General features: G+C 45.0%; 2 protein-coding genes across 4 annotated transcripts in view; one reads left to right on the top strand and one right to left on the bottom strand.

Moving 5' to 3' along the window:
- Positions 1–27500, bottom strand: part of LOC112260024 (voltage-dependent calcium channel subunit alpha-2/delta-4-like) — a 91101-nt gene that overhangs the window by 37953 nt on the left and 25648 nt on the right. For 2 of the 3 annotated variants that reach the window (XM_042299199.1, XM_042299246.1), the window contains exons 13-25: positions 27211–27228; positions 26842–26919; positions 25753–25908; positions 20568–20654; positions 19375–19446; positions 13646–13707; positions 13466–13533; positions 13019–13064; positions 12732–12829; positions 7895–7988; positions 7654–7746; positions 6710–6852; positions 6108–6179 (exon numbers count right to left, since the gene is read on the bottom strand). In XM_042299199.1, coding sequence (XP_042155133.1) covers positions 6108–6179; positions 6710–6852; positions 7654–7746; positions 7895–7988; positions 12732–12829; positions 13019–13064; positions 13466–13533; positions 13646–13707; positions 19375–19446; positions 20568–20654; positions 25753–25908; positions 26842–26919; positions 27211–27228 — 1087 coding nt within the window. The remainder of the gene's footprint in view (positions 1–6107; positions 6180–6709; positions 6853–7653; positions 7747–7894; positions 7989–12731; positions 12830–13018; positions 13065–13465; positions 13534–13645; positions 13708–19374; positions 19447–20567; positions 20655–25752; positions 25909–26841; positions 26920–27210; positions 27229–27500) is intronic. The other variant, XM_042299227.1, reaches the window with a different exon arrangement.
- On the top strand, positions 1508–3880 carry LOC112224402 (leucine-rich repeat and transmembrane domain-containing protein 2-like). The gene has a single exon (XM_024387971.2). It carries the CDS (start codon positions 2354–2356, stop codon positions 2882–2884), a length of 531 nt encoding a protein of 176 aa, XP_024243739.1. The 5' UTR covers positions 1508–2353; the 3' UTR covers positions 2885–3880.

Here is a 27500-nt window from a genome sequence, read left to right as displayed (position 1 = left end):
TAGCATTTTAATGAGGGAAAAAAGTATTTGACCCCCTCTCAATCAGAAAGATTTCTGGCTCCCAGGTGTCTTTTATACAGGTTGAGATTAGGAGCACAGGTTGAGATTAGGAGCACACTCTTAAAAAAGGGAGTGCTCCTAATCTCAGTTTGTTACCTGTATAAAATACACCTGTCCACAGAAGCAATCAATCAAACAGATTCCAAACTCTCCACCATGGCCAAGACCAAAGATCTCTCCAAGGATGTCAGGGACAAGGTTGTAGACCTACACAAGGCTGGAATGGGCTACAAGACCATTGCCAAGCAGCTTGGTGAGAAGGTGGCAACAGTTGGTGCGATTATTCGCAAATGGAAGAAACACAAAAGAACTATCAACCTCCCCCAGCCTGGGGCTCCATGCAAGATCTCACCTCATGGAGTTACAATGGTCATGAGAACGGTGAGGAATCAGCCCAGAACTACACGGGAGGATCTTGTCAATGATTTCAAGGCAGCTGGGACCATAGTCACGAAGAAAACAATTGGTAACACACTACGCCGTGAAGGATTGAAATCCTGCAGCGCCCGCAAGGTCCCCCTGCTCAAGAAAGCACATATACATGCCCATCTGAAGTTAGCCAATGAACATCTGAATGATTCAGAGGTCAACTGGGTGAAAGTGTTGTGGTCAGATGAGACCAAAATGGAGCTATTTGGCATCAACTCAACTCACCATGTTTGGAGGAGGAGGAATGCTGCCTATGACCCCAAGAACACCATCCCCACCGTCAAACATGGAGGTGGAAACATTATGCTTTGGGGTTGTTTTTCTGCTATGGGGACAGGACAACTTCACCGCATCAAAGGGACGATGGACGGGGCCATGTACCGTCAAATCTTGGGTGAGAACCTCCTTCCCTCAGCCAGGGCATTGAAAATGGGTCGTGGATGGGTATTCCAGCATGACAATGACCCAAAACACACGGCCAAGGCAACAAAGGAGTGGCTCAAGAAGAAGCACATTAAGGTCCTGGAGTGGCCTAGCCAGTCTCCAGACCTTAATCCCATAGAAAATCTGTGGAGGGAGCTGAAGGTTCGAGTTGCCAAAACGTCAGCCTCGAAACCTTAATGACTTGGAGAAGATCTGCAAAGAGGAGTGGGACAAACTCCCTCCTGAGATGTGTGCAAACCTGGTGGCCAACTACAAGAAACGTCTGACCTCTGTGATTGCCAACAAGGGTTTTGCCACCAAGTACTAAGTCATGTTTTGCAGAGAGGTCAAATACTTATTTCCCTCATTAAAATGCAAATCAATTTATAACATTTTTGACATGCCTTTTTCTGGATTTTTGTTGTTGTTATTCTGTCTCTCACTGTTCAAATAAACCTACCATTAAAATGATAGACTCTATCATTTCTTTGTCAGTGGGCAAATGTACAAAATCAGCAGGGGATCAAATACTTTTTCCCCTCACTGTATCAAAGTCCTCTTCCTAAAGCCCTCTTCTTCTCTCTCCCCAGTCTTTGCAGCCCTGCCCAGTCTGCTGCTAGTACTCCTGGGTCTGCTAGAGGCAGCTAGCGGTTGTCCCACTGTGTGCATCTGCAACAGCAACGGCACAGACTGTACAGGCCTGGCTCTGCTCTCCCTAACCACCATCCTGCCCCTGATGCCCCAGGACACCCGCACCCTCCGCCTGTCCCACAACAACCTCTCCTCCCTGGGCGACGGGGCCCTGTCCAACCTCAGCGCTCTGGAGCTCCTGGACCTTTCTGACAACCACCTCTCCAGCCTGCAACCAGGGTCTTTCTCCGGCCTCAGCGGCCTGCAGTGGCTCAACCTCTCAGGGAACTACCTGGGTGACTGCCCCCTACTTACCCCTACAGTCCCCAGTAACCAGACGGAGGTTACCCAGTGTAACGGTAGTCGCTGGGGGTTGAGCCGAGAGCTGTTCCATGGTCTTTGGATACTGAAAGGGCTGGATTTGTCCCTGAACGGCCTGGTAGTTTTTCCCAATGGGCTGCTGGACGGGCTCCAGGGCCTGGCCTGGCTGTCTCTGACTGGAAACAAGCTGCGGAGCCTGGACAGAGCCACCTTCCAGCCCCTGGGCAGCCTGCTGAGCCTCCAACTGGCAGGCAACCCTTGGGAGTGTGACTGCAACCTGAGGGACTTCAAGCACTGGATGGAGTGGCTGCTGTACAGACGTCAGTGTTATGTTGTGTATTGCTTCAAGCTTACAGTGTTTCATGTACAGTCAAGTCAGTTTGGCCTTTGTTCCATGTCATGTACTAGTCTGATACTGTGTCATGTATGTTATTGATCTGTAAATGAGCTTGATTATCTATTGATCTAGCTAGAGATCCACTAGATCCCTATGTGTGTTTCAGACGGACAGGTGGATGCTGTGAAGTGCAACCTACCGAAGGAGCTGAGGGGGCGGGACATCCGCAGCATCCCCATAGAGATGTTCAACTACTGCCTGCAGTTGGAGTACCAGGCCAGTGTCCCTGGCTACGACGGGCCCCGTGGGGGGCGCCCACCCTGTGTCGGTCGGATCAATGGGCCCATGAACGGGCCCCAGGCCAACCAAGAGGACTGTGTACGCCAGCGCTACCGGCCCATTAGCGTGCGCAGGGCCTGGGGGACTCAGATCGTGGCGGCATGTGTGTGTGGTGTGGTGTGTGTGATGATGGTGGTGGCGGCCACCTACGGCTGTATCTATGCCTCTCTCATGGCCAAGTACCAGAGGGAGCTGAAGAACACATGGCAGCCATTGATGGCTGGGGAGGGAGGGGAGGAGACAGACGTCGAGGACGGCGTCTTTCCTTCCTCCCCAACATCCCCAGCTGAGCCAGAACCAGAGTCCTGTCCCATAGTCCACACATACAGAATAACAGGCTTTTGACCTTTGTTTCTCTGACTGGCTGACATTCCTGTTGCAAGGATTCAGGGGGGGCTGCATTCCCTAACTGTGTGTCTTACTACTCAGTGCTCCAGGGCATTCTAGACTAGGGAATGTATAGAGCTGAGAAAGCGTATCTCTGCTGCACTTTGCTAGTGTTCGAGGCATACCGACATAATCGTACAGTTGATCGTCAAATGGAAAACTGGAACTCTGCATTGCTTCAAGACGTGTGGATGCTACGTGATTGGTTCTTTAGTCAGCTCTCCAACTGTGTGGTGGAGGTTCTGGTACCTCTGCACCTTGGTTCAAAGACTTTCCTAGAAATCGTCTATGAAATCCATTATTATTGTACGTTTATTCCTTGATCCGACTTTCCATCAAAGTTATTTGTGTTTCAAGCAAAAAATGCCAATCGATCAAGTCCCTGTCTAATGTAATGTATCTGCTCCTAACGTTTTGATATAAAAGTCCAGGTTAACAATCCCAGTAGTGGTTGTCGCTCAAATAGTTATAGTACACATGAATGTACAAGAATATAGTACACAATGTTCTGTGGAATCAGTGTTAGACAGATGCAGTCTTGTGTATCAGACCTGTGCTCACGTGCAGTGACTCAATCCTCTCTCTACTAAATGAATATTTCCAAGTCATATCAATGTTCATATCTGTACAGAGTAAGCCTGCTTTCAAAGCCATACAATCCAACAGCAAACTACTGACCTCTAGAGGATGTTATGATAACAGCAGCTGAAGAGAGTCAGTCCCATGGCTAGCAACCATATTCATTGTGAACTGAATCTAGTTGGCAACTATTTCCATTTAACCATTTTGAACTGTCAAAGAGATCAGCACTGACCTAGAAACATGTACATATATCAGTATCTCATTAGTCCTTTAATCGTTATTTCTGTCTCTGTGTTAACATTACAAATTTGCTCTTAAGTTTTGCTCAAGAAATAACGATAATGTGATATTCTGTTAATCATGCTGATGACAATAAAGCATTTATTTATCTAACCTTGCCCATCACAATTTATTCCAGCTGATGTAAGCATCCCCAACATTTTTGTGACAGGATATGAAAAAAGGTAATGAAGATAAAGCTCATGATGATGAGGAAACTAGAGGTCAACCGATTAATTTAGGGCCGATTTCAAGTTTTCATAACAATTGGAAATCTGTATTTTTGGACACCGAGTGGACGATTTAAAAAATATTTTTAACATCTTTTGTTGACAACTTTTTTTTAACTAGGCAAGTCAGTTAAAATAAGAACAAATTCTTATTTTCAATGCATATAATCGATGCGGTGAGCATTCGTGAAAAAGGGCTGTCGTTGCTCCAACATCTACCTAACCATAAAAATCAATGCCTTTCTTAAAATCAATACACAAGTATATATTTTTAAACCTGCATATTTAGTTAATATTGCCGGCCAACAGAATTTCTTTTAACTAGGGAAAATGTGTCACTTCTCTTGCAACAGAGTCAGGGTATGTGCAGCAGTTTGAGCTGCCTGGCTCGTTGCGAACTGTGTGAAGACTATTTCTTCCTAACAAAGACAGCCAACTTTGCCAAACGGGGATGATTTAACAAAAGTGCATTTGCGAAAAAAGCACAATCGTTGCACGACTGTACCTAACCATAAACATCAATGCCTTTCTTAAAATCAATACACAGAAGTATATATTTTTAAACCTGCATATTTAGCTAAAAGAAATCCAGGTTAGCAGGCAATATTAACCAGGTGAAATTGTGTCACTTCTCTTGCGTTCATTGCACGCAGAGTCAGGGTATATGCAACAGTTTGGGCCACCTGGCTAGTTGCGAACTAATTTGCCAGAATTTTACGTAATTATGACATAACATTGAAGGTTGTGCAATGTAACAGGAATATTTAGACTTATGGATGCCACCCGTTAGATAAAATACGGAACGGTTCCGTATTTCACTGAAAGAATAAACGTTTTGTTTTCAAGATGATAGTTTTCGGATTCGACCATATTAATGACCTAAGGCTCGTATTTCTGTGTGTTATTATGTTATAATTAAGTCTATCATTTGATAGAGCAGTCTGACTGAGTGTTGGTAGGCACCAGCAGGCTCATAAGCATTCATTCAAACAGCACTTTCGTGCGTTTTGCCAGCAGCTCTTCGCAATGCTTCAAGCATGACTTCAAGCCTATCAACTCCCGAGATTAGGCTGGTGTAACTGATGTGAAATGGCTAGCTAGTTAGCGGGGTGCGCGCTAATAGCGTTTCAAACATCACTCGCTCTGAGACTTGGAGTAGTTGTTCCCCTTGCTCTGCATCGGTAACGCTGCTTCGAGGGTGGCTGTTGTCGATGTGAGGAGAGGGACGGAATCTACACTGGCAATACTAAAGTGCCTATAAGAACATCCAATAGTCAAAGGTATATGAGCAGCAGGGTAGCCTAGTGGTTAGAGCGTTGGACTAGTAACCGAAAGGTTGCAAGTTCGAATCCCCGCGCTGACAACGTACCAATCTGTCGTTCTGCCCCTGAACAGGCAGTTAACCCACTGTTCCTAGGCTGTCATTGAAAATAAGAATTTGTTCTTAACTGACTTGCCTAGTAAAATAAAGGTAAATTTAAAAAAGTATAGAGAGATATAGTCCTATAATAACTACAACCTAAAACTTCTTACCTGGGAATATTGAAGACTCATGTTAAAAAGGAACCTCCAGCTTTCATATGTTCTCATGTTCTGAGCAAGGAACTGAAACGTTAGCTTTCTTACATGGCAGGTATTTTACTTTCTTCTCCAACACTTTGTTTTTGCATTATTTAAACCAACTTGAACATGTTTCATTATTTATTTGAGGCTAAATTGATTTTATTGATGTATTATATTAAGTTCAGTATTGTTGTAATTGTCCGATTAATCGGTATCGGCTGATTTTGTTCCTCCAATAATCGGTACCGGTATCGGCGTTGAAAAATCATATTTGGTCGACCTCCAGTGAAAACCATCACATACATTTAACAGTAACCCTCCTCTTCTAGGGACCTTCACAAGACACATGGAGCACTTCCCTCGCCACAATCCAAAAGTGTGTCAAACATTTAGCAGTAGCACCACAGAGAATACTACTAAAGTTATGGATACTTCAATACACGTAGAAGCCACAAGAGGCATTAACGCCTCCAGGATGAGTGTTAAGCAGCTCGACATTTCAGAGAAAGTAAAAGTCAGAAGCTTACCTCCAGCCATGGCCATCTTGCCTCCCGATGACACAGTCACAGCTGTGGTGGCTATGACATACTTTGACACCCCTGTCACAAGATGAACAACCAATCAACAATCAGTCTAACACAACCTTTGAGCTTCTGTAGGTCTGGGTTGATTTTCCCCAAAACATAATGATTGTCTTTAGCAATAAGAGCATCGTTGGTCCGTTGCCGAAGTTACCAGTAGACTTCAGATTATCTTAGTGCTAAAGATTATCATTATGTTTTGGGGAAACTCACCGCTGTTCCGTTATAATATCATGTCAATAGGAATAATCAAATATTAGCAGAGTTGGGGTCAATTTCAGCCAGTTGGAGCTGTACATGGAATTTCTCAAATTTCTCCATTAAATTCCTAAATTGACTTGGTAGAAGATGTAATTCACTAGACTGATGCTAGGTCTGTTTGTGTTGTCTTGCCAACTCCTAGTGTCATTGTCACAGCAAGCATTGCCAAGACAGCTCAAACCGATCTGGGATTAGGCTAGGGATGGACCTCAACCATGGATGATAGGGATGGACCTCAACCATGGATGATAGGGATGGACCACAACCCTGGATGATAGGGATGGTACCTGTCTTGTCTCTGTTGTCTTTGTCCTCCACAGGGATGTAGTAGATGAAGCGTCCAGGGGGGTTCTCCATGGCCAGGCGATACCACAGGGGGAAATGGTCCACGGTAAACAGGTTGTCCTTATCAGCTGGAGTCAAGAACTTTCTGTAGAGCAGGAAGTAGTTAAGAGAGTTTAGAGCAAACTCCTGAGACCTATTCATTAGCGCACACTGTAGCAAAACTTTTGAAACAAGTGTTTCATATTGGACAAGTTCAGGTACTGACTGCCTGTTTCTTTCATTTGGTTCCTAGTGAATACTTTCCTGCTTAAAGGACACAGGCTGTAATATGGGCTAACTCTGTAGGGCTAATGTAGGCTGTAATATGGACCAACTCTGTAGGGCTAATGTAGTCTGTAATATGGGCTAACTCTGTAGGGCTAATGGAGGCTGTAATAGGAGCTAACTCTGTAGGGCTAATGCAGACTGTAATATGGGCTAACTGTGTAGGGCTAATGTAGACTGAAATAAGGGTTAACTGTGTAGGGCTAATGTAGGCTGTAATGGGCTAACTCTGTAGGGCTAATGTAGTCTGTAATGGGCTAACTCTGTAGGGCTAATGTAGTCTGTAATGTGTTAACTCTGTAGGGCTAATGTAGTCTGTAATGGGCTAACTCTGTAGGGCTAATGTAGTCTGTAATGTGTTAACTCTGTAGGGCTAATGTAGTCTGTAATGGGATAACTCTGTAGGGCTAATGTAGTCTGTAATGTGTTAACTCTGTAGGGCTAATGTAGTCTGTAATGTGTTAACTCTGTAGGGCTAATGTAGTCTGTAATGGGCTAACTCTGTAGGGCTAATGTAGTCTGTAATGGGCTAACTCTGTAGGGCTAATGTAGTCTGTAATGTGTTAACTCTGCAGGGCTAATGTAGTCTGTAATGGGATAACTCTGGGGTAGTGTGACTCACTTGGCGACCCTGGTCTCTATGCCAGTGTATCTGGTAAGCCGGATAAGGCCAGAGCGGGTTCCCAGAAAGGCTGTCTCCACACCCATCTCCATCCTGAACACACACAAATACACAGATTGGTATTTAATGCACTCAAATACACATCCACACACATAAGCGTGCACAAAACACACAACACACACACATACACTAGCTAACATAAAAGGAAAGGAGTGAAAAACATATCATCTTGTAGTCTTACCCAGATGCATTGAGCATGATGGCCTGCCAGTAGGATTCTAAGGGGGCTGTCACTACGGCATCAAACAGAGTCTGCTGCAGCAGCACCTCGTCACCTGGGAGTCACAAACACTCAGTCAACATCAAACAGAGTCTGCTGCAGCAGCACCTTGTCACCTGGGAGTCACAGACACTCAGTCAACATCAAACAGAGTCTGCTGCAGCAGCACCTTGTCACCTGGGAGTCACAGACACTCAGTCAACATCAAACAGATTCTGCTGCAGCAGCACCTCGTCACCTGGGAGTCACAGATACTCAGTCAACATCAAACAGAGTCTGCTGCAGCAGCACCTCGTCACCTGGGAGTAACAGACACTCAGTCAACATCAACTTGAAGTTTAGCAGATAATATACTTATATTATGTCTCATAATAATCTCTATTATCCCCATTAGCTGATAACCTCGCACAGGCAAGTCTTCCTGGGGATCCACAATACAGATGTTAGGGTCAGGGTTAGGGTAACATCAGCGTTGGGGTCAGGGTAACATCAGGATTGGGGTTTGGGTAACATCAGCATTGGGGTTGGGGTAACATCAGCGTTGGGGTAACATCAGTGTTGGGGTTATGGTAACATCAGTGTTAGAGTTAGGGTAACATGAGCATTGGGGATAGGGTAACATCAGCGTTGGGGTTAGGGTAACATCAGCGTTGGGGTTAGGGTAACATTAGCGTTGGGGTTAGGGTAACATCAGCATTAGGGTAACATCAGCATTAGGGTCAGTGTAACATCAGCTTTAGGGTTAGGGTAACATCAGCGTTGGGGTCAGGGTAACATCAGCGTTAGCGTTAGTTTACATCAGCGTTAGAGTTAGGGTAACATCAGAGGTAGTTTCAGTGCAACATTAGCGTTAGGATTAGGGTTAGGGTAACGTCAGCGTTTGGGTTAGGGTTAGGGTAACATCAGCGTCAGAGTTATGGTTAGAGTAACATCAGCGTTAGGGTTAGAGTAACATCAGCGTTGGGGTTAGGTGAAGCACTGTTAGCATCATATTAGGGTATCATCAACATTGGGGTTAGGTTAACATCAGCATCAGGGTTAGGATAACATCAGCGTTAGAGTAACATCAGAGTTATGGTAACATCAGCGTTGGGGATAGGGTAACATCAGCGTTAGGGTTAGGGTCAAATCAGCTTTGGGGCTAGGGTTACATCAGTGTTGGGGTTAGGGTCACATCAGCGTTAGGGTTAGGGTAACATCAGCGTTGGGGTTAGGGTCACATCATCGTTGGGGTTAGGGTAACATCAGCGTTAGGGTTAGGGTCAAATCAGCTTTGGGGCTAGGGTTACATCAGTGTTGGGGTTAGGGTCACATCATCGTTGGGGTTAGGGTAACATCAGCATTGGGGTTAGGGTAACATCAGCTTTGGGGCTAGGGTTACATCCGTGTTGGGGTTAGGGTCACATCAGCTTTGGGGTTAGGGTCCCATCAGCGTTAGGGTTAGGGTAACATCAGCGTTAGGGTTAGGGTCAAATCAGCTTTGGGGCTAGGGTTACATCAGTGTTGGGGTTAGGGTCACATCAGCTTTGGGGTTAGGGTTACATCAGTTTTGGGGTTAGGGTCACATGCACGTTGGGGTTAGGGTAACATCAGTGTTGGGGTTAGGGTATTATCAGAGTTAGGGTAACATCAGCAGTAGGGTCAGTGCAACATCAGCGATAGGATTAGGGTTAAGGGTAACATCAGCGTTAGGGTTAGGGTAATCATCAGCATTGGGGTTAGGGCAATTATCAGCATTGGGGTAACATCAGCTTTGGGGTTAGGGTAACATCAGCGTTGGGGTAACATCAGCGTTGGAGTTAGGGTAACATCAGCGTTGGAGTTAGGGTAACATCAGCGTTAGAGTTAGGGTAACATCAGCGTTAGAGTTAGGGTAACATCAGCGTTAGAGTTAGGGTAACATCAGCGTTAGGGTTAGTTCAACATCAGCGTTAGAGTTAGGGTAACATCAGCGTTAGAGTTAGGGTAACATCAGCGGTAGGGTCAGTGCAACATCAGCGTTAGGATTAGGGTTAGGGTAACGTCAATGTTGGGGTTAGGGTAACATCAGCGTTAGGATTATGGTTAGGGTAACATTAGCGTTAGGGTTAGAGTAACTTCAGCGTTGGGGTTAGGTGAACATCAGCATTGGGGTTAGGGTAACATCAGCGTTGGGGTTAGTGGAACTTCAGTGTTGGGGTCAGGGTAACATCCGCAAAAGGGTAACAGCAGCATTAGTGTCAGGGTAAAATCAGCATTGAGGTTAGGGAAACATCAGCATTAGGGTTAGGTTAACATCAGCGTTGGGGTTAGGGTAACATCAGCGTTGGGGTTAGGATAGCATCAGCGTTAGGGTTAGGGTAACATCAGCGTTGGGGTTAGGGTAACATCAGCGTTGGGGTTAGGGTAACATTAGCGTTGGGGTTAGGGTAACATCAGCATTAGGGTAACATCAGCATTAGGGTCAGTGTAACATCAGCTTTAGGGTTAGGGTAACATCAGCGTTGGGGTCAGGGTAACATCAGCGTTAGGGTTAGTTTACATCAGCGTTGGGGTTAGGGTGACCTCAGAGTTAGGGTAACATCAGAGGTAGTTTCAGTGCAACATTAGCGTTAGGATTAGGGTTAGGGTAACGTCAGCGTTTGGGTTAGGGTTAGGGTAACATCAGCGTCAGAGTTATGGTTAGAGTAACATCAGCGTTGGGGTTAGGTGAAGCACTGTTAGCATCATATAAGCTGGCGTACCAAATTGTAGGTGTAGTCAATTTTATAAAGACCAGACCACTAAAAACAAGAGTCTTCTCTGCTATCTGTGAGGAGATGGGAGCTGAACATCAAGCTGTGCTGTTTCACAGTGAAACAAGGTGGCTGTCACGAGGAAAAGTCTTGGCCTTGAGCTCAGAGAGCAGATAAGAATGTTTTCGGAGCAGGAGCACAAGTATGACCACGCAGGGAACTTACTGGCAAAACTGGCCTACCTGAGTGACATATTTAGAAAGCTAAATTAACTAAATCTACAGCTTCAAGGGAAAGATGAACACCTCCCTCAGGTCACAGACAAGATCAGCTATTTCACTCGAAAGCTTGCAATGTGGGGCAGGCGACTTGATGAAGGAAATACTGATTCATTCGAGAACCTGCATGAATTTGTTAACACTACTATACCACCTCAGTGATTCCATATATTAAGGAGCATATTTCATCACTGATGAGATTCTTTAAAAAGTACTTCCCTGAAAATAGTTCCCATTATGACTGGGTGAGAGATCCTTTCAATGCACCAACTCCAACTGGTTTCAACTCTGCAGACGAGGACCAGATCATTGATATGACGTCTGACTCCACATTGAGACTGAGGTTCACATCACAGACACTGAGTGAATTCTGAGTGTAAAGAGGCACTATCCACTCTTAGGGCAGAGGGCCATGGGCATTCTTCTTCCTTTTGCAACATCTTATCTTTGTGAGACTGGCTTCTCTGCTGTTGCTGCACTGAAGACCAAGTACAGGTCCCAGCTAAACATTGAGCAGGAGCTGAGAGTTGCAGTATCATGCTTCAAACCCCGCTTCGAAAAGCTGTGCTCTGCAAAACGTGCTCATTGTAGCCATTAATCCTGACTTCCTCATTTTGATTTTTTTTAAATCAGCACAAATTGTTTTATTCATTTTTGTTTTATAGGTCAAAGTGTTTCATATATTGTGCTCCTGAGTTAATGTTGCTGATCAATTTGAATTTATTATTATTTATTGATTATATTTAATTTTATTTTTCAGTATCAAATGGTCAAAAAATGTTTATAGTTTAAATAAGGCTTGATTTTTTTTACATTTCAGGCAAATTGATGCACTTGAAGTCTTTTCTGTTACTGTCACACCCTGACCATAGTTTGCTTTGTATGTTTCTATGTTTTGGTTGGTCAGGGTGTGATCTGAGTGGGCATTCTATGTTGGATGTCTTGTTTGTTTATTTCTATGTCTGGCCTGATATGGTTCTCAATCAGAGGCAGGTGTTAGTCATTGTCTCTGATTGGGAACCATATTTAGGTAGCCTGGGTTTCACTGTGTGTTTGTGGGTGATTGTTCCTGTCTCTGTGTTTTGCACCAGATAGGGCTGTTTTGAGTTTTCACATTTCATTGTTTTTGTAGTTTATTTATGTATAGTTTTTCCTTTATTAAAAAAACATGAATCATCATCACGCCGCATTTTGGTCCGCCTCTCCTTCAACTAAAGAGAACCGTTACAGACTAAAAAACAATGTTAATAAAGTTATTCTTTGTAAGTTGATCTATATTTCTTTGTTTTCGTTAATGTTAATAAGGATACAATGTTATGGAGAGGTGTACTTATAACAATTTTATAGACAAATTATACTATTTACAGTCGCGGTGGAGATTCGGGGGGCGCGAAATGTTTACTTCTTCCTAGGGGGGCGTAACAGAAAATAATTGAGAAGCACTGGGTTAGGGTAACATCCGTGTTGGGGTTAGGGTAACATCAGCTTTGGGGTTAGGTTAACATCCACGTTGGGGTTAGGGTAACATCCCTGTTGGGGTTAGGGTAACATCAGCTTTGGGGTCAGGGTAATTTCAGCATTGGGGTTAGGGCGACATCAGCATTGGGGTTAGGGTAACATCGGCATTGGGGTTAGGTTAACATCAGCGTTGGGGTCAGGGTGACATCAATATTGGGGTTAGGGTAACATCCATGTTGGGGTTAGGGTAACATCCACGTTAGGATATCATCAGCGTTGGGGTCAGGGTTAGTGGTTGAATAAGTATAAGTATTTATCTATGGAGCAGGCTGTAGAGAAAGTACTCACACTCCAGGTCAGGCTCCTTCCCCTGCAGGTAGCGAATGACAGCCTGAAGCTGAGAGTATTTGCGGTGGTGAGGATCAATGTCTGTCTCACAATACGTCCTGAACGGAAAGACAATGGGGGTTTCACTCCATGGAGGGCCATTTAAGGCCAATAAATGATTACAGTCCAACACTATCATTTAGAGTGTTACATTTCAGTAAATGTATTTAGAGGATTTACAGTCCAATAATATATCATTTATATTATCACAGTCAATACTTTATTTGTTAGTATTTATCCATGCTTACCACTCATTGGATATGGATAGATCAGGGGACGTCAGGTCATGCAGGCCTGAGTGGAGATTGGATGAAACCAGTAAATAAATCAGATTGTTCTGCAGTAAATGAGTGGCAGAGAGAGTGGCCAGTAGCAGCAGAGCGCGGCAGATGAGTGGGAGAGAGAGTGGCCAGTAGCAGTAGAGCGGGGCAGATGAGTGGCAGAGAGAGTGGCCAGTAGCAGTAGAGCGGGACAGATGAGAGGCAGAGAGAGTGGCCAGTAGCAGTAGAGCTGGGCAGATGAGAGGCAGAGAGAGTGGCCAGTGGCAGTAGAGCGGGGCAGATGAGAGGCAGAGAGAGTGGCCAGTAGCAGTAGAGCGGGGCAGATGAGAGGCAGAGAGAGTGGCCAGTAGCAGTAGAGCGGGGCAGATGAGAGGCAGAGAGAGTGGCCAGTAGTGGCAGAGTGGGGAGACTTACCCTCTTCCACAGAGACTGTCCCCATGAACATCAGCTGTCCGTGACCCCTTGTCAGAACCATACCAAAACTGCAGAGGGAAATACATACAATAAAGGAGTGAGTGAGATGTTCATTGACTTCATTCAATGCAACAGGCCTATGACTACATACCACACTCGCTATCATAGCATCACACTTACCTGAATGGGGTGTCGTTGATGGTTGTGTAGAAATAGTCATTTGTTAAGAACAAAGGCCTTTTCTGTTGTGAAGAAAAAATGAGAATTGTGTTATGAGACAGTTAGAATCAATATAGTGTCTCTGGACCTCCAGGTTGACTCCCACAATTTTCAAATGTTCCGGCTTAACACGTCTGTACATAACAGAACATCAGTTTGGTATAGAGGAACTACGACACTGCCTACACCACTACCTTATCCGCTTGAATACATGACAAAATAATTGCTAGCAAGATGGAGATCACGGAGGGTTTTTTTAACGAGTGCATTTTGCAAGTGTCTAATTTGCATCAACTACCTTCACTTGAACCACTGCAAAGGTTTTGCCTGCCTAGTTTCGAATCGCAACGTTCTGTCATGTCTGCCCAGTTTCGAATCGCAACGTTCTGTCATGTCTGCCCAGTTTCGAATCGCAACGTTCTGTCATGTCTGCCCAGTTTCGAATCGCAACGTTCTGTCATGTCTGCCCAGTTTCGAATCGCAACGTTCTGTCATGTCTGCCCAGTTTCGAATCGCAACGTTCTGTCATGTCTGCCCAGTTTCGAATCGCAACGTTCTGTCATGTCTGCCCAGTTTCGAATCGCAACGTTCTGTCATGTCTGCCCAGTTTCGAATCGCAACGTTCTGTCATGTCTGCCCAGTTTCGAATCGCAACGTTCTGTCATGTCTGCCCAGTTTCGAATCGCAACGTTCTGTCATGTCTGCCCAGTTTCGAATCGCACGCGTTCTGTCATGTCTGCCCAGTTTCGAATCGCAACGTTCTGTCATGTCTGCCCAGTTTCGAATCGCAACGTTCTGTCATGTCTGCCCAGTTTCGAATCGCAACGTTCTGTCATGTCTGCCCAGTTTCAGAATCGCAACGTTCTGTCATGTCTGCCCAGTTTCGAATCGCAACGTTCTGTCATGTCTGCCCAGTTTCGAATCGCAACGTTCTGTCATGTCTGCCCAGTTTCGAATCGCAACGTTCTGTCATGTCTGCCCAGTTTCGAATCGCAGTTCGTTCTGTCATGTCTGCCCAGTTTCGAATCGCAACGTTCTGTCATGTCTGCCCAGTTTCGAATCGCAACGTTCTGTCATGTCTGCCCAGTTTCGAATCGCAACGTTCTGTCATGTCTGCCCAGTTTCGAATCGCAACGTTCTGTCATGTCTGCCCAGTTTCGAATCGCAGCGTTCTGTCATGTCTGCCCAGTTTCGAATCGCAACGTTCTGTCATGTCTGCCCAGTTTCGAATCGCAACGTTCTGTCATGTCTGCCCAGTTTCGAATCGCAACGTTCTGTCATGTCACGTTCTGTCATGTCTGCCCAGTTTCGAATCGCAACGTTCTGTCATGTCTGCCCAGTTTCGAATCGCAACGTTCTGTCATGTCTGCCCAGTTTCGAATCGCAACGTTCTGTCATGTCTGCCCAGTTTCGAATCGCAACGTTCTGTCATGTCTGCCCAGTTTCGAATCGCAACGTTCTGTCATGTCTGCCCAGTTTCGAATCGCAACGTTCTGTCATGTCTGCCCAGTTTCGAATCGCAACGTTCTGTCATGTCTGCCCAGTTTCGAATCGCAACGTTCTGTCATGTCTGCCCAGTTTCGAATCGCAACGTTCTGTCATGTCTGCCCAGTTTCGAATCGCAGCGTTCTGTCATGTCTGCCCAGTTTCGCCCAATCGCAACGTTCTGTCATGTCTGCCCAGTTTCGAATCGCAACGTTCTGTCATGTCTGCCCAGTTTCGAATCGCAACGTTCTGTCATGTCTGCCCAGTTTCGAATCGCAACGTTCTGTCATGTCTGCCCAGTTTGCCCGAATCGCAACGTTCTGTCATGTCTGCCCAGTTTCGAATCGCAACGTTCTGTCATGTCTGCCCAGTTTCGAATCGCAACGTTCTGTCATGTCTGCCCAGTTTCGAATCGCAACGTTCTGTCATGTCTGCCCAGTTTCGAATCGCAGCGTTCTGTCATGTCTGCCCAGTTTCGAATCGCAACGTTCTGTCATGTCTGCCCAGTTTCGAATCGCAACGTTCTGTCATGTCTGCCCAGTTTCGAATCGCAACGTTCTGTCATGTCTGCCCAGTTTCGAATCGCAACGTTCTGTCATGTCTGCCCAGTTTCGAATCGCAACGTTCTGTCATGTCTGCCCAGTTTCGAATCGAATCGCCCAACGTTCTGTCATGTCTGCCCAGTTTCGAATCGCAACGTTCTGTCATGTCTGCCCAGTTTCGAATCGCAACGTTCTGTCATGTCTGCCCAGTTTCGAATCGCAACGTTCTGTCATGTCTGCCCAGTTTCGAATCATAGCGTTCGTTCTGTCATGTCTGCCCAGTTTCGAATCGCAGCGTTCGTTCTGTCATGTCTGCCCAGTTTCGAATCGCAACGTTCTGTCATGTCTGCCCAGTTTCGAATCGCAACGTTCTGTCATGTCTGCCCAGTTTCGAATCGCAACGTTCTGTCATGTCTGCCCAGTTTCGAATCGCAACGTTCTGTCATGTCTGCCCAGTTTCGAATCGCAACGTTCTGTCATGTCTGCCCAGTTTCGAATCGCAACGTTCTGTCATGTCTGCCCAGTTTCGAATCGCAACGTTCTGTCATGTCTGCCCAGTTTCGAATCGCAAGCGTTCTGTCATGTCTGCCCAGTTTCGAATCGCAACGTTCTGTCATGTCTGCCCAGTTTCGAATCGCAACGTTCTGTCATGTCTGCCCAGTTTCGAATCGCAACGTTCTGTCATGTCTGCCCAGTTTCGAATCGCAACGTTCTGTCATGTCTGCCCAGTTTCGAATCGCAACGTTCTGTCATGTCTGCCCAGTTTCGAATCGCAACGTTCTGTCATGTCTGCCCAGTTTCGAATCGCAACGTTCTGTCATGTCTGCCCAGTTTCGAATCGCAGCGTTCTGTCATGTCTGCCCAGTTTCGAATCGCAGCGTTCTGTCATGTCTGCCCAGTTTCGAATCGCAACGTTCTGTCATGTCTGCCCAGTTTCGAATCGCAACGTTCTGTCATGTCTGCCCAGTTTCGAATCGCAACGTTCTTCTGTCATGTCTGCCCAGTTTCGAATCGCAACGTTCTGTCATGTCTGCCCAGTTTCGAATCGCAACGTTCTGTCATGTCTGCCCAGTTTCGAATCGCAACGTTCTGTCATGTCTGCCCAGTTTCGAATCGCAGCGTTCTGTCATGTCTGCCCAGTTTCGAATCGCAGCGTTCTGTCATGTCTGCCCAGTTTCGAATCGCAACGTTCTGTCATGTCTGCCCAGTTTCGAATCGCAACGTTCTGTCATGTCTGCCCAGTTTCGAATCGCAGCGTTCTGTCATGTCTGCCCAGTTTCGAATCGCAACGTTCTGTCATGTCTGCCCAGTTTCGAATCGCAACGTTCTGTCATGTCTGCCCAGTTTCGAATCGCAACGTTCTGTCATGTCTGCCCAGTTTCGAATCGCAACGTTCTGTCATGTCTGCCCAGTTTCGAATCGCAACGTTCTGTCATGTCTGCCCAGTTTCGAAGCGTTCTGCAACGAATCGCAAGCGTTCTGTCATGTCTGCCCAGTTTCGAATCGCGCGTTCTGTCATGTCTGCCCAGTTTCGAATCGCAACGTTCTGTCATGTCTGCCCAGTTTCGAATCGCAACGTTCTGTCATGTCTGCCCAGTTTCGAATCGCAACGTTCTGTCATGTCTGCCCAGTTTCGAATCGCAACGTTCTGTCATGTCTGCCCAGTTTCGAATCGCAACGTTCTGTCATGTCTGCCCAGTTTCGAATCGCAACGTTCTGTCATGTCTGCCCAGTTTCGAATCGCAACGTTCTGTCATGTCTGCCCAGTTTCGTCAATCGCAGCGTTCTGTCATGTCTGCCCAGTTTCTGCCCAATCGCAGCGTTCTGTCATGTCTGCCCAGTTTCGAATCGCAACGTTCTGTCATGTCTGCCCAGTTTCGAATCGCAACGTTCTGTCATGTCTGCCCAGTTTCGAATCGCAACGTTCTGTCATGTCTGCCCAGTTTCTGTCATGTCTGCCCAGTTTCGAATCGCAACGTTCTGTCATGTCTGCCCAGTTTCGAATCGCAACGTTCTGTCATGTCTGCCCAGTTTCGAATCGCAACGTTCTGTCATGTCTGCCCAGTTTCGAATCGCAACGTTCTGTCATGTCTGCCCAGTTTCGAATCGCAACGTTCTGTCATGTCTGCCCAGTTTGTCGTTCTGTCATGTCTGCCCAGTTTCGAATCGCAACGTTCTGTCATGTCTGCCCAGTTTCGAATCGCAACGTTCTGTCATGTCTGCCCAGTTTCTGAATCGCAACGTTCTGTCATTCTGAATCGCAACGTTCTCGTTGTCTGCCCAAACGTTCTGTCATGTCTGCCCAGTTTCGAATCGCAACGTTCTGTCATGTCTGCCCAGTTTCGAATCGCAACGTTCTGTCATGTCTGCCCAGTTTCGAATCGCAACGTTCTGTCATGTCTGCCCAGTTTCGAATCGCAGCGTTCTGTCATGTCTGCCCAGTTTCGAATCGCAGCGTTCTGTCATGTCTGCCCAGTTTCGAATCGCAGCGTTCTGTCATGTCTGCCCAGTTTCGAATCGCAGCGTTCTGTCATGTCTGCCCAGTTTCGAATCGCAACGTTCTGTCATGTCTGCCCAGTTTCGAATCGCAGCGTTCTGTCATGTCTGCCCAGTTTCGAATCGCAACGTTCTGTCATGTCTGCCCAGTTTCGAATCGCAACGTTCTGTCATGTCTGCCCAGTTTCGAATCGCAACGTTCTGTCATGTCTGCCCAGTTTCGAATCGCAACGTTCTGTCATGTCTGCCCAGTTTCGTTTCGAGTTTCGAATCGCAACGTTCTGTCATGTCTGCCCAGTTTCGAATCGCAACGTTCTGTCATGTCTGCCCAGTTTCGAATCGCAACGTTCTGTCATGTCTGCCCAGTTTCGAATCGCAACGTTCTGTCATGTCTGCCCAGTTTCGAATCGCAACGTTCTGTCATGTCTGCCCAGTTTCGAATCGCAACGTTCTGTCATGTCTGCCCAGTTTCTGTCAATCGCAACGTTCTGTCATGTCTGCCCAGTTTCGAATCTGTCAACGTTCTGTCATGTCTGCCCAGTTTCGAATCGCAACGTTCTGTCATGTCTGCCCAGTTTCGAATCGCAACGTTCTGTCATGTCTGCCCAGTTTCGAATCGCAACGTTCTGTCATGTCTGCCCAGTTTCGAATCGCAACGTTCTGTCATGTCTGCCCAGTTTCGAATCGCAACGTTCTGTCATGTCTGCCCAGTTTCGAATCGCAACGTTCTGTCATGTCTGCCCAGTTTCGAATCGCAACGTTCTGTCATGTCTGCCCAGTTTCGAATCGCAACGTTCTGTCATGTCTGCCTAGTTTCGAATCGCAACGTTCTGTCATGTCTGCCTAGTTTCGAATCGCAACGTTCTGTCATGTCTGCCCAGTTTCGAATCGCAACGTTCTGTCATGTCTGCCCAGTTTCGAATCGCAACGTTCTGTCATGTCTGCCTAGTTTCGAATCGCAACGTTCTGTCATGTCTGCCTCCTGATTTGTTAGGAGAGTTTTTCTTCACTTATTGAAGTTGCCAAAAGAGTCCGTCATTGAAAGCAGAACCTAGTCACTGCTGTTGCCTAGGGTTGGGTGTACGAGACTACTATTAATATTCCATTAGGCATAAGGCATTGAGCCACATCTAACCCCCCCACACACACACACAAGGTCCCACTCACCGCTTTGTCCACTGATGCTCTCACGTTTAAAGACAGAGTGCCCATCTCCCCTTTCACCATGGCTGTCCTTAGCTGGGAAAAACACACACAATAATGCACACAATCACTGTTGACCTTGAATTCAGTTACCTTACCAGCACAATTACCCAACCAGCACTGTTAGAGCCCAGAACAGACATGAATATATATTCATACCTAGAAAGGTGTTCTACTGTATTGCGAGAAATAGTAATAGTAATAGCGTCTTTTGGAAGGCAATAACTCTGCCATGGCTCGTTGGGCAAAGCCTATGGGGAAATTAATGGATTTTTTGGAGGGTTTTTAGATAAACGGCGACAATAAGGTCTGCGATAAACAAAGGCTTAGGAAATCTTCTATGTTTTGTTCTGAGATAATCTTCAGCAGCTAACATCACTTTTTCTGATTTAAGCAGTTAGGTAATCAAAATAAGCACATAAAGGCGTCATAATTCATAAAGGTCATGTTAACTGACTGATATTATCTCATAGAACAACATGTATAAGATCTCCTAAGCTTGTCTTAACCTCAGACCTTATTTTCGGCTTTTATCCAAAACCCCCATTCATTTCCTCCATAGGAATAGCTGAATGAACCAGTAGGATAAAAAAAAGATTTGTATTACAAGCTGGCAAGCTCTATTGAAGACATTCAGTGTGTTGTCGGTGGGTTATGTGATATGGTATGTACAGTATATGTGCAATAATCATAGCAGGTAATGTCTGTTGGAAAATGTCCATTTTGGGGGGGCCCTCAACAGCATTTCGAAACCATCCGTCAAACCACTAAGTCCAGCCCTGACTGTACATGTGTATTCAGAGTTTTCTTCCTGACTTTATATCCTGGCTCACTTTTTTCCATTGTAAAGTGCTGTAGAAGACCTATATATTAATACTATACAACCCACTGTCTCATCTATGTATTAATATTACTACTATACTACCTCATCTATGTATTAATATTACTGTTACTACTACTGTATACTACCCACTGTCTCCTCTATGTATTAATATTACTGTTACTACTACTGTATACAACCCACTATCTCATCTATGTATTAATATTACTGTTACTACTATACTATTTACTGTCTCATCTATGTATTAATATTACTAATATACGACTCACCATCTCATCTATGTATTAATATTACTGTTAATATATATACCACTCACTATCTCATCTATGTCCTCCCACTCCACCTCAGCCAGGTCCACACTGTTGTAGTTAGGCTTGGGCTTCAGCGTCTTACCTTCTTTGTACTGTGGGACAGGAGAGGAGAAGATGAGGAAGATGACATGGGTGAAAAGAATCAGGAAGAGGACAGATACAAGTTTTATATAGAACCTCAGCTGTCTGTCTGTCTGTCTGTCTGTCTGTCTGTCTGTCTGTCTGTCTGTCTGTCTGTCTGTCTGTCTGTCTGTCTGTCTGTCTGTCTGTCTGTCTGTCTGTCTGTCTGTCTGTCTGTCTGTCTGTCTGTCTGTCTGTCTGTCTGTCTGCTGTCTGTAATATGTGTTTATTCTCTAGGCTGAGAAAATCACTTAGGACAACTGTGTTTGATGGACATCTCCATGACATGGTATCCTGACTTCAAAGGCTCCATCTCCATGGCAACTGGCTCCAAAAGGAACAAGTAGGCTTATTATTGACCACATAACATGTTTGGTTTCTATGATTGTGTTTTGCTTTTTTATATTGATGTGAGTATTCATGTGTACTGTTGAAGTCAGAAGTTTACACAGACTTAGGTTGGAGTCATTAAGACTTGTTTTTCAACCACTTCACAAATTTCTTGTGACTATAGTTTTGGCAAGTTGGTTAGGACATCTACTTCGTGCATGACACAAGTACTTTTTCCAACAATTGTTTACAGACAGATTATTTAACTTATAATTCACTGTGTCACAATTCCACTGGGTCAGAAGTTTACATACACTAAGTTGACTGTGCCTTTAAATAGCTTGGCAAATTCCAGAAAATTATGTCATGGCTTTAGAAGCTTCTGATAGGCTAATTGACATCATGAGAGTCAATTGGAGGTATACCTGTGGATGTATTTCAAGGCCTACCTTCAAACTCAGTGCCTCAAAAGAAATCAGCCAAGACCTCAGTCTGGTTCATCATTGGGAGTAATTTCCAAATGCCTGAATGTACCACGTTCATCTGCACACACAATAGTACACAAGTATAAACACCATGGGACCACGCAGCCGTCATACCGCTCAGGAAGGAGACGCGTTCGGTCTCCTAGAGATGAACGCACTTTGATGCACAAAGTGCAAGTCAATCCCAGAACAACAGCAAAGGACCTTGTGAAGATGCTGGAGGAAACAGCTACAAAAGTATCTATTTCCACAGTAAAACAAGTCCTATATCGACATAACCTGAAAGGCCGCTCAGCAAGGAAGAAGCCACTGCTCCAAAACCGCCATAAAAAAGCCAGACTATGGATTGCAACTGCAAATGGGGACAAAGATCGTACTTTTTGGAGAAATGTCCTCTGGTCTGATGAAACAAAAATAGAACTGTTTGGCCATAATGTCCACCGTTATGTTTGGAGGAAAAAGGGGGGGCTTGCAAGCCGAAGAACACCATCCCAACCGTGAAGCACAGGGGTGGCAGCATCATGTTGTGTGGGTGCTTTGCGGCAGGAGGGACTGGTGCACTTCACAAAATAGATGGCATCATGAGGTAGGACAATTATGTGGATATATTGAAGCAACATCTCAAGACATCAGTCAAGAAGTTAAAGCTTGCTAACAAATGGGTCTTCCCAATGGACAATGACCTCAAGCATACTTCCAAAGTTGTGGCAAAATGGCTTAAGGACAACAAAGTCAAGGTATTAGAATGGCCATCACAAAACCCTGACCTCAATCCTATAGAAAATTTGTGGGCAGAACTGAAAAAATTGTGTGTGAGCAAGAAGGCCAACAAACCTGACTCAGTTACACCAGCTCTGTCAGGAGGAATGGGCCAAAATTCACCGAACTTATTATGGAAAGCTTGTGGAAGGCTACCCGAAACGTTTGACCCAAGTTAAACTAATTAAAGGCAATGCTACCAAATACTAATTGAGTGCATGTAAACTTCTGACCCACTGCGAATGTGGTGAAAGAAATAAATGCTGAAATAAATCACTTTTTATGGTTGCCTGGGAGGGACAAGCTGAAGTTGCCCAATAAGAAAGGCTTGTTTTCATTATCTGTTGCAAAACATTTTGTCTACAGTGTACACTAATGAATACAACCCTCCACTGTGTTGCTCTAGGTATTGAGCATGAGGCTGTCATCTGAGACTCTTTAACCATTTAATGAAATTATTCATGCTCTGTTCAATAACCAATCAGTGACCCCACACAAAATCTGCAAATTGATCATTGAGATGGTCTTTAGGTTAGACGCTTTGGACTGTTTGAGCGTGGCCACTGACTGTTTGAGTGTGGTCACTGACATGAACAAAGAATTTAAAAACACAATGTGCCTTGCACCACCTTCCAACATCCGAAGCCCACAATACTGCATGCTCTTCCTACATCTCACACCATCTCAACATGATGACTGTCCAATAGGAGCTTGATCTATCTGCCTGTTATTTGTGGCATATTGCTGCAGGGAAAATATGTTTCTGTCTGATTCTTTTCATTATTTTCCTCCTAACTCTGGAAATGAACAGCTACCTTCTCATGGGATTGATGAGACTTAAACTTCTGGCAGCTGTCCTACACCTTACTAAACAATCTGTTGATCTGCTACACTCAGCGTTCCCTGTTGATCTGCTACACTCATCATTCCCTGTTGATCTGCTACACTCAGCGTTCCCTGTTGATCTGCTACACTCATCATTCCCTGTTGATCTGCTACACTCAGCGTTCCCTGTTGATCTGCTACACTCAGCGTTCCCTGTTGATCTGCTACACTCAGCGTTCCCTGTTGATCTGCTACACTCAGCGTTCCCTGTTGATCTGCTACACTCAGCATTCCCTTTTGATCTGCTACACTCAGCGTTCCCCGTTGATCTGCTACACTCAGCGTTCCCTGTTGATCTGCTACACTCAGCGTTCCCTGTTGATCTGCTACACTCTGCGTTCCCTGTTGATCTGCTACACTCAGCGTTCCCTGTTGATCTGCTACACTCAGCGTTCCCTGTTGATCTGCTACACTCAGCGTTCCCTGTTGATCTGCTACACTCAGCGTTCCCTGTTGATCTGCTACACTCAGCGTTCCCTATTGATCTGCTACACTCAGCGTTCCCTGTTGATCTGCTACACTCAGCGTTCCCTGTTGATCTGCTACACTCAGCGTTCCCTGTTGATCTGCTACACTCAGCGTTCCCTGTTGATCTGCTACACTCAGCGTTCCCTGTTGATCTGCTACACTCAGCGTTCCTTGTTGATCTGCTACACTCAGCGTTCCCTGTTGATCTGCTCCCTGTTGACACTCAGCGTTCCCTTTTGATCTGCTACACTCAGCGTTCCCTGTTGATCTGCTACACTCAGCGTTCCCTTTTGATCTGCTACACTCAGCGTTCCCTGTTGATCTGCTACACTCAGCGTTCCCTGTTGATCTGCTACACTCAGCGTTCCCTGTTGATCTGCTACACTCAGCGTTCCCTGTTGATCTGCTACACTCAGCGTTCCCTGTTGATCTGCTACACTCAGCGTTCCCTGTTGATCTGCTACACTCAGCGTTCCATGTTGATCTGCTACACTCAGCGTTCCCTTTTGATCTGCTACACTCAGCGTTCCCTGTTGATCTGCTACACTCAGCGTTCCCTGTTGATCTGCTACACTCAGCGTTCCCTGTTGATCTGCTACACTCAGCGTTCCCTTTTGATCTGCTACACTCAGCGTTCCCTGTTGATCTGCTACACTCAGCATTCCCTGTTGATCTGCTACACTCAGCGTTCCCTGTTGATCTGCTACACTCAGCGTTCCCTGTTGATCTGCTACACTCAGCGTTCCCTGTTGATCTGCTACACTCAGCGTTCCCTGTTGATCTGCTACACTCAGCGTTCCCTTTATTGTACAATCTTCTGTTCTTATGTACTGTGATTTGGGAGGGTGGTGCAAGGCATATTGTGTTTTTATGGCTATTGTGTTTTTTAATTCTTAGGTGACTCTGGCCCTCATAGAAATATATGTGTTTATTTGCCACAACATGCACTAACTGAGAATAATAACTTCCAGGAATGTGCGACTTGCTTTGGGGCTAATCTGGGTGCTGAGTTCCACTATTGGTAGTAATCATCACCTAGTCCAGCTCAACCTGTGCCAGAGTACCTTTAACAGAGCCACTGCAGAGCTGCTCTGTAAACCTAGAATTGTGGGTGTATACACTACCATTCAAAAGTTTGGGGTCACTTAGAAAAGTCCTTGTTTTTGAAAGAAAAGCACATTTTTTGTCCATTAAAATAACATGAAATTGATCAGAAATACAGTGTAGACATTGGGAATGTTGTAAATGACTATTGTAGCTGGAAGTGGCTGATTTTAATGGAATATCTACATAGGCGTACAGAGGCCCATTATCAGCAACCATCACTCCTGTGTTCCAATGGCACATTGTGTTAACAAATCCAAGTTTAACATTTTTTTTTAAAGGCTAATTGATCATTAGAAAACCCTTTTGCAATTATGTTATCACAGCTGAAAACTGTTGTTCTGATTAAAGAAGCAATAAATCTGGCCTTCTTTAGACTAGTTGAGTATCTGGAGCATCAGCATTTGTGGGTTCGATTACATGCTCAAAATGACCAGAAACAAAGCACTTTCTTCTGAAACTCATCAGGCTAGTCCATGCGAGAAATTGCCAAGAAACTGAAGATCTCGTACAACGCTGTGTACTACTCCCTTCAAAGAACAGTGCAAACTGGCGCTAACCAGAATAGAAAGAGGAGAGGGAGGCCCCAGTGCACAACTGAGCAAGAGGACAAGTGCATTAGAATGTCTAGTTTGAGAAACAGATGCCTCACAAGTCCTCAACTGTCCTCAACTCATTACAGGTATAAGTGTTCATGTGAGTGCTACAGTCAGAGTAGTAGTAGTATTAGTAGTAGTTTTTACTGTGGTAGTAGTACTGGTGACTGCAGTCTTAACTATAGTATTATAAATAGAGACTGTAGAAGTATTAGTAGTGACGAGGGTTGCAACATTTTGGGAACTTTCAATAAATTCCCTAGTTTTCCATAAATCCTGGTTGGAGGATTACGGAATTCCTGCTTATTCCCTCCAGATTCCGGGAATCGACCAACTGGGATTTCGGGAAAACCACAGAATTTATTGAAAGTTCCCGGAATAATGCAACCCTACTAGTGTCTATAGTTGGAAGCAAGCGTAAGCTCTACAGCGGTTGGACTCACCAGAGGTCGTAGGTCAGGGTGTGCCAGGATGTACCCGTTGTTGGTGATGAGGAAAGCGTAACCATGGGGGCCCAGCCTATATCTGGGAGCCAGCTTCATTACCTCCAACAGGGGGATGTCAGAACCCACCACCCCCAGCAGGATCCCATGGCTCAGCTGGAGGAGAAGGGGAGAGGAGGGTTTATAAGACTTCTAATGGCACAACAACTACAGTAACATGTCACTGCAACACAGATGCACTGTGCACACAGTGAACTGCTTGACCAGGTTCAAATATACAGCACCAGTCAAAAGTATGGATACATACTCATGCAAGGGTTTTTCTTTATTTTTACATTGTAGAATAATAGGGAAGACATCAAAACGATGAAATAACACACATGGAATCATGTAGCAACCAAAAAAGTGTTTAACAAATCAAAATATATGATATATTTCAGATTCTTCAAAGTAGCCACAGACTAGAGTTTCTTGGCCCAAGCAAGTCTCTTCTTCTTATTGGTGTCCTTTAGTAGTAGTTTCTTTGCAGAAATTTGACCATGAAGGCCTGATTCACACAGTCTCCTCTGAACAGTTGATGTTGAGATGTGTCTGTTACTTGTGAAGCATTTATTTGGGCTGCAACTTCTGAGGCTGGTAACTCTAATGAACTTAACCTCTGCAGCAGCAGGTAACTCTGGGTCTTCAAGAAACACTAGAAATGGACATTAGACTGGTGGAAATCTGTGGCTACTTTGAAGAATCTGAAATATATCATATATTTTGATTTGTTAAACACTTTTCTGGTTACTACATGATTCCATATGTGTTATCTCATAGTTTTGATGTCTTCACTATTATTATACAATGTAGAAAATAGAAAAAATAAAGAAAAACCCTGAACGAGTAGGTGTGTCCAAACCTTTGACTGGTACTGTACCTCACATACCTTTTATAGCTCTAGATTACTACAGTTGTAACAGGCTATTGGGGAAGAATAGTCTGGTGCCTCAGAGGGACAACTACAATTACAACTTCTAACTGTTACTTTGATTTCTTTGATTACCACCATATACATTTAAATCTAACAAAGGCTTTTAGTCCACTGACCGTCTCTTTCTTCTTGCTGAAGACAGGCATTGCCACTGTGGTCATGAGAAGTAAACTTTGAGCCTTTGTGGCGAAGAGCTGGAGGAATAATTGCAGCATTAGTACATATTTATGCATCAGAAATAACGTTTTGTTTCTCCTAAACCAAAACAAAACACTGTTGGTTCTGGTACTACTCCTACTTGTTAACTTCTATACCTGCAATTAAGACTCGTTACGCTAGAGGGTGCCATACAACTGCAACTGGTGATAGCCAATCGAAAGCTTGGGAGACAGTGTTCACTATAACCACAAGGCCTAAACAGAAGAGGACTACACTAAAAGCGCTTCCCTATCAGACAAGATGTATTTCCCACAGTCTCTTTTTACCTCCTTCGTATTGGGTAGCTGTCAGAGTGAGTGAGGGTCAGGTCCGGTGATAGAGGTGAGGTGAGATGAGAGAATGAACACAGTAGCAGGACAAAAGACAAATACAGGGAGGAGTCATAAACTACACAGACACACAGAATGAATGAACTAATGTAACTGACAGCACACCATGATACTACAGTAGACAGTTGACTTTCAAACAGGGCAGTGTGAGATGACAAATGTGGTTAAATGAAACCACAACACGTTGCCTTTGAAGCCAAAGAAAGTGGAGATTTGGATCCTGGAAG

The sequence above is a fragment of the Oncorhynchus tshawytscha genome, linkage group LG01 (assembly GCF_018296145.1).
Source record: "Oncorhynchus tshawytscha isolate Ot180627B linkage group LG01, Otsh_v2.0, whole genome shotgun sequence".
In the NCBI taxonomy this organism is placed as follows: domain Eukaryota; kingdom Metazoa; phylum Chordata; class Actinopteri; order Salmoniformes; family Salmonidae; genus Oncorhynchus; species Oncorhynchus tshawytscha.
Note: the sequence above shows the minus strand (reverse complement) of the source record. Positions and strands in the feature narration are given on the sequence as shown.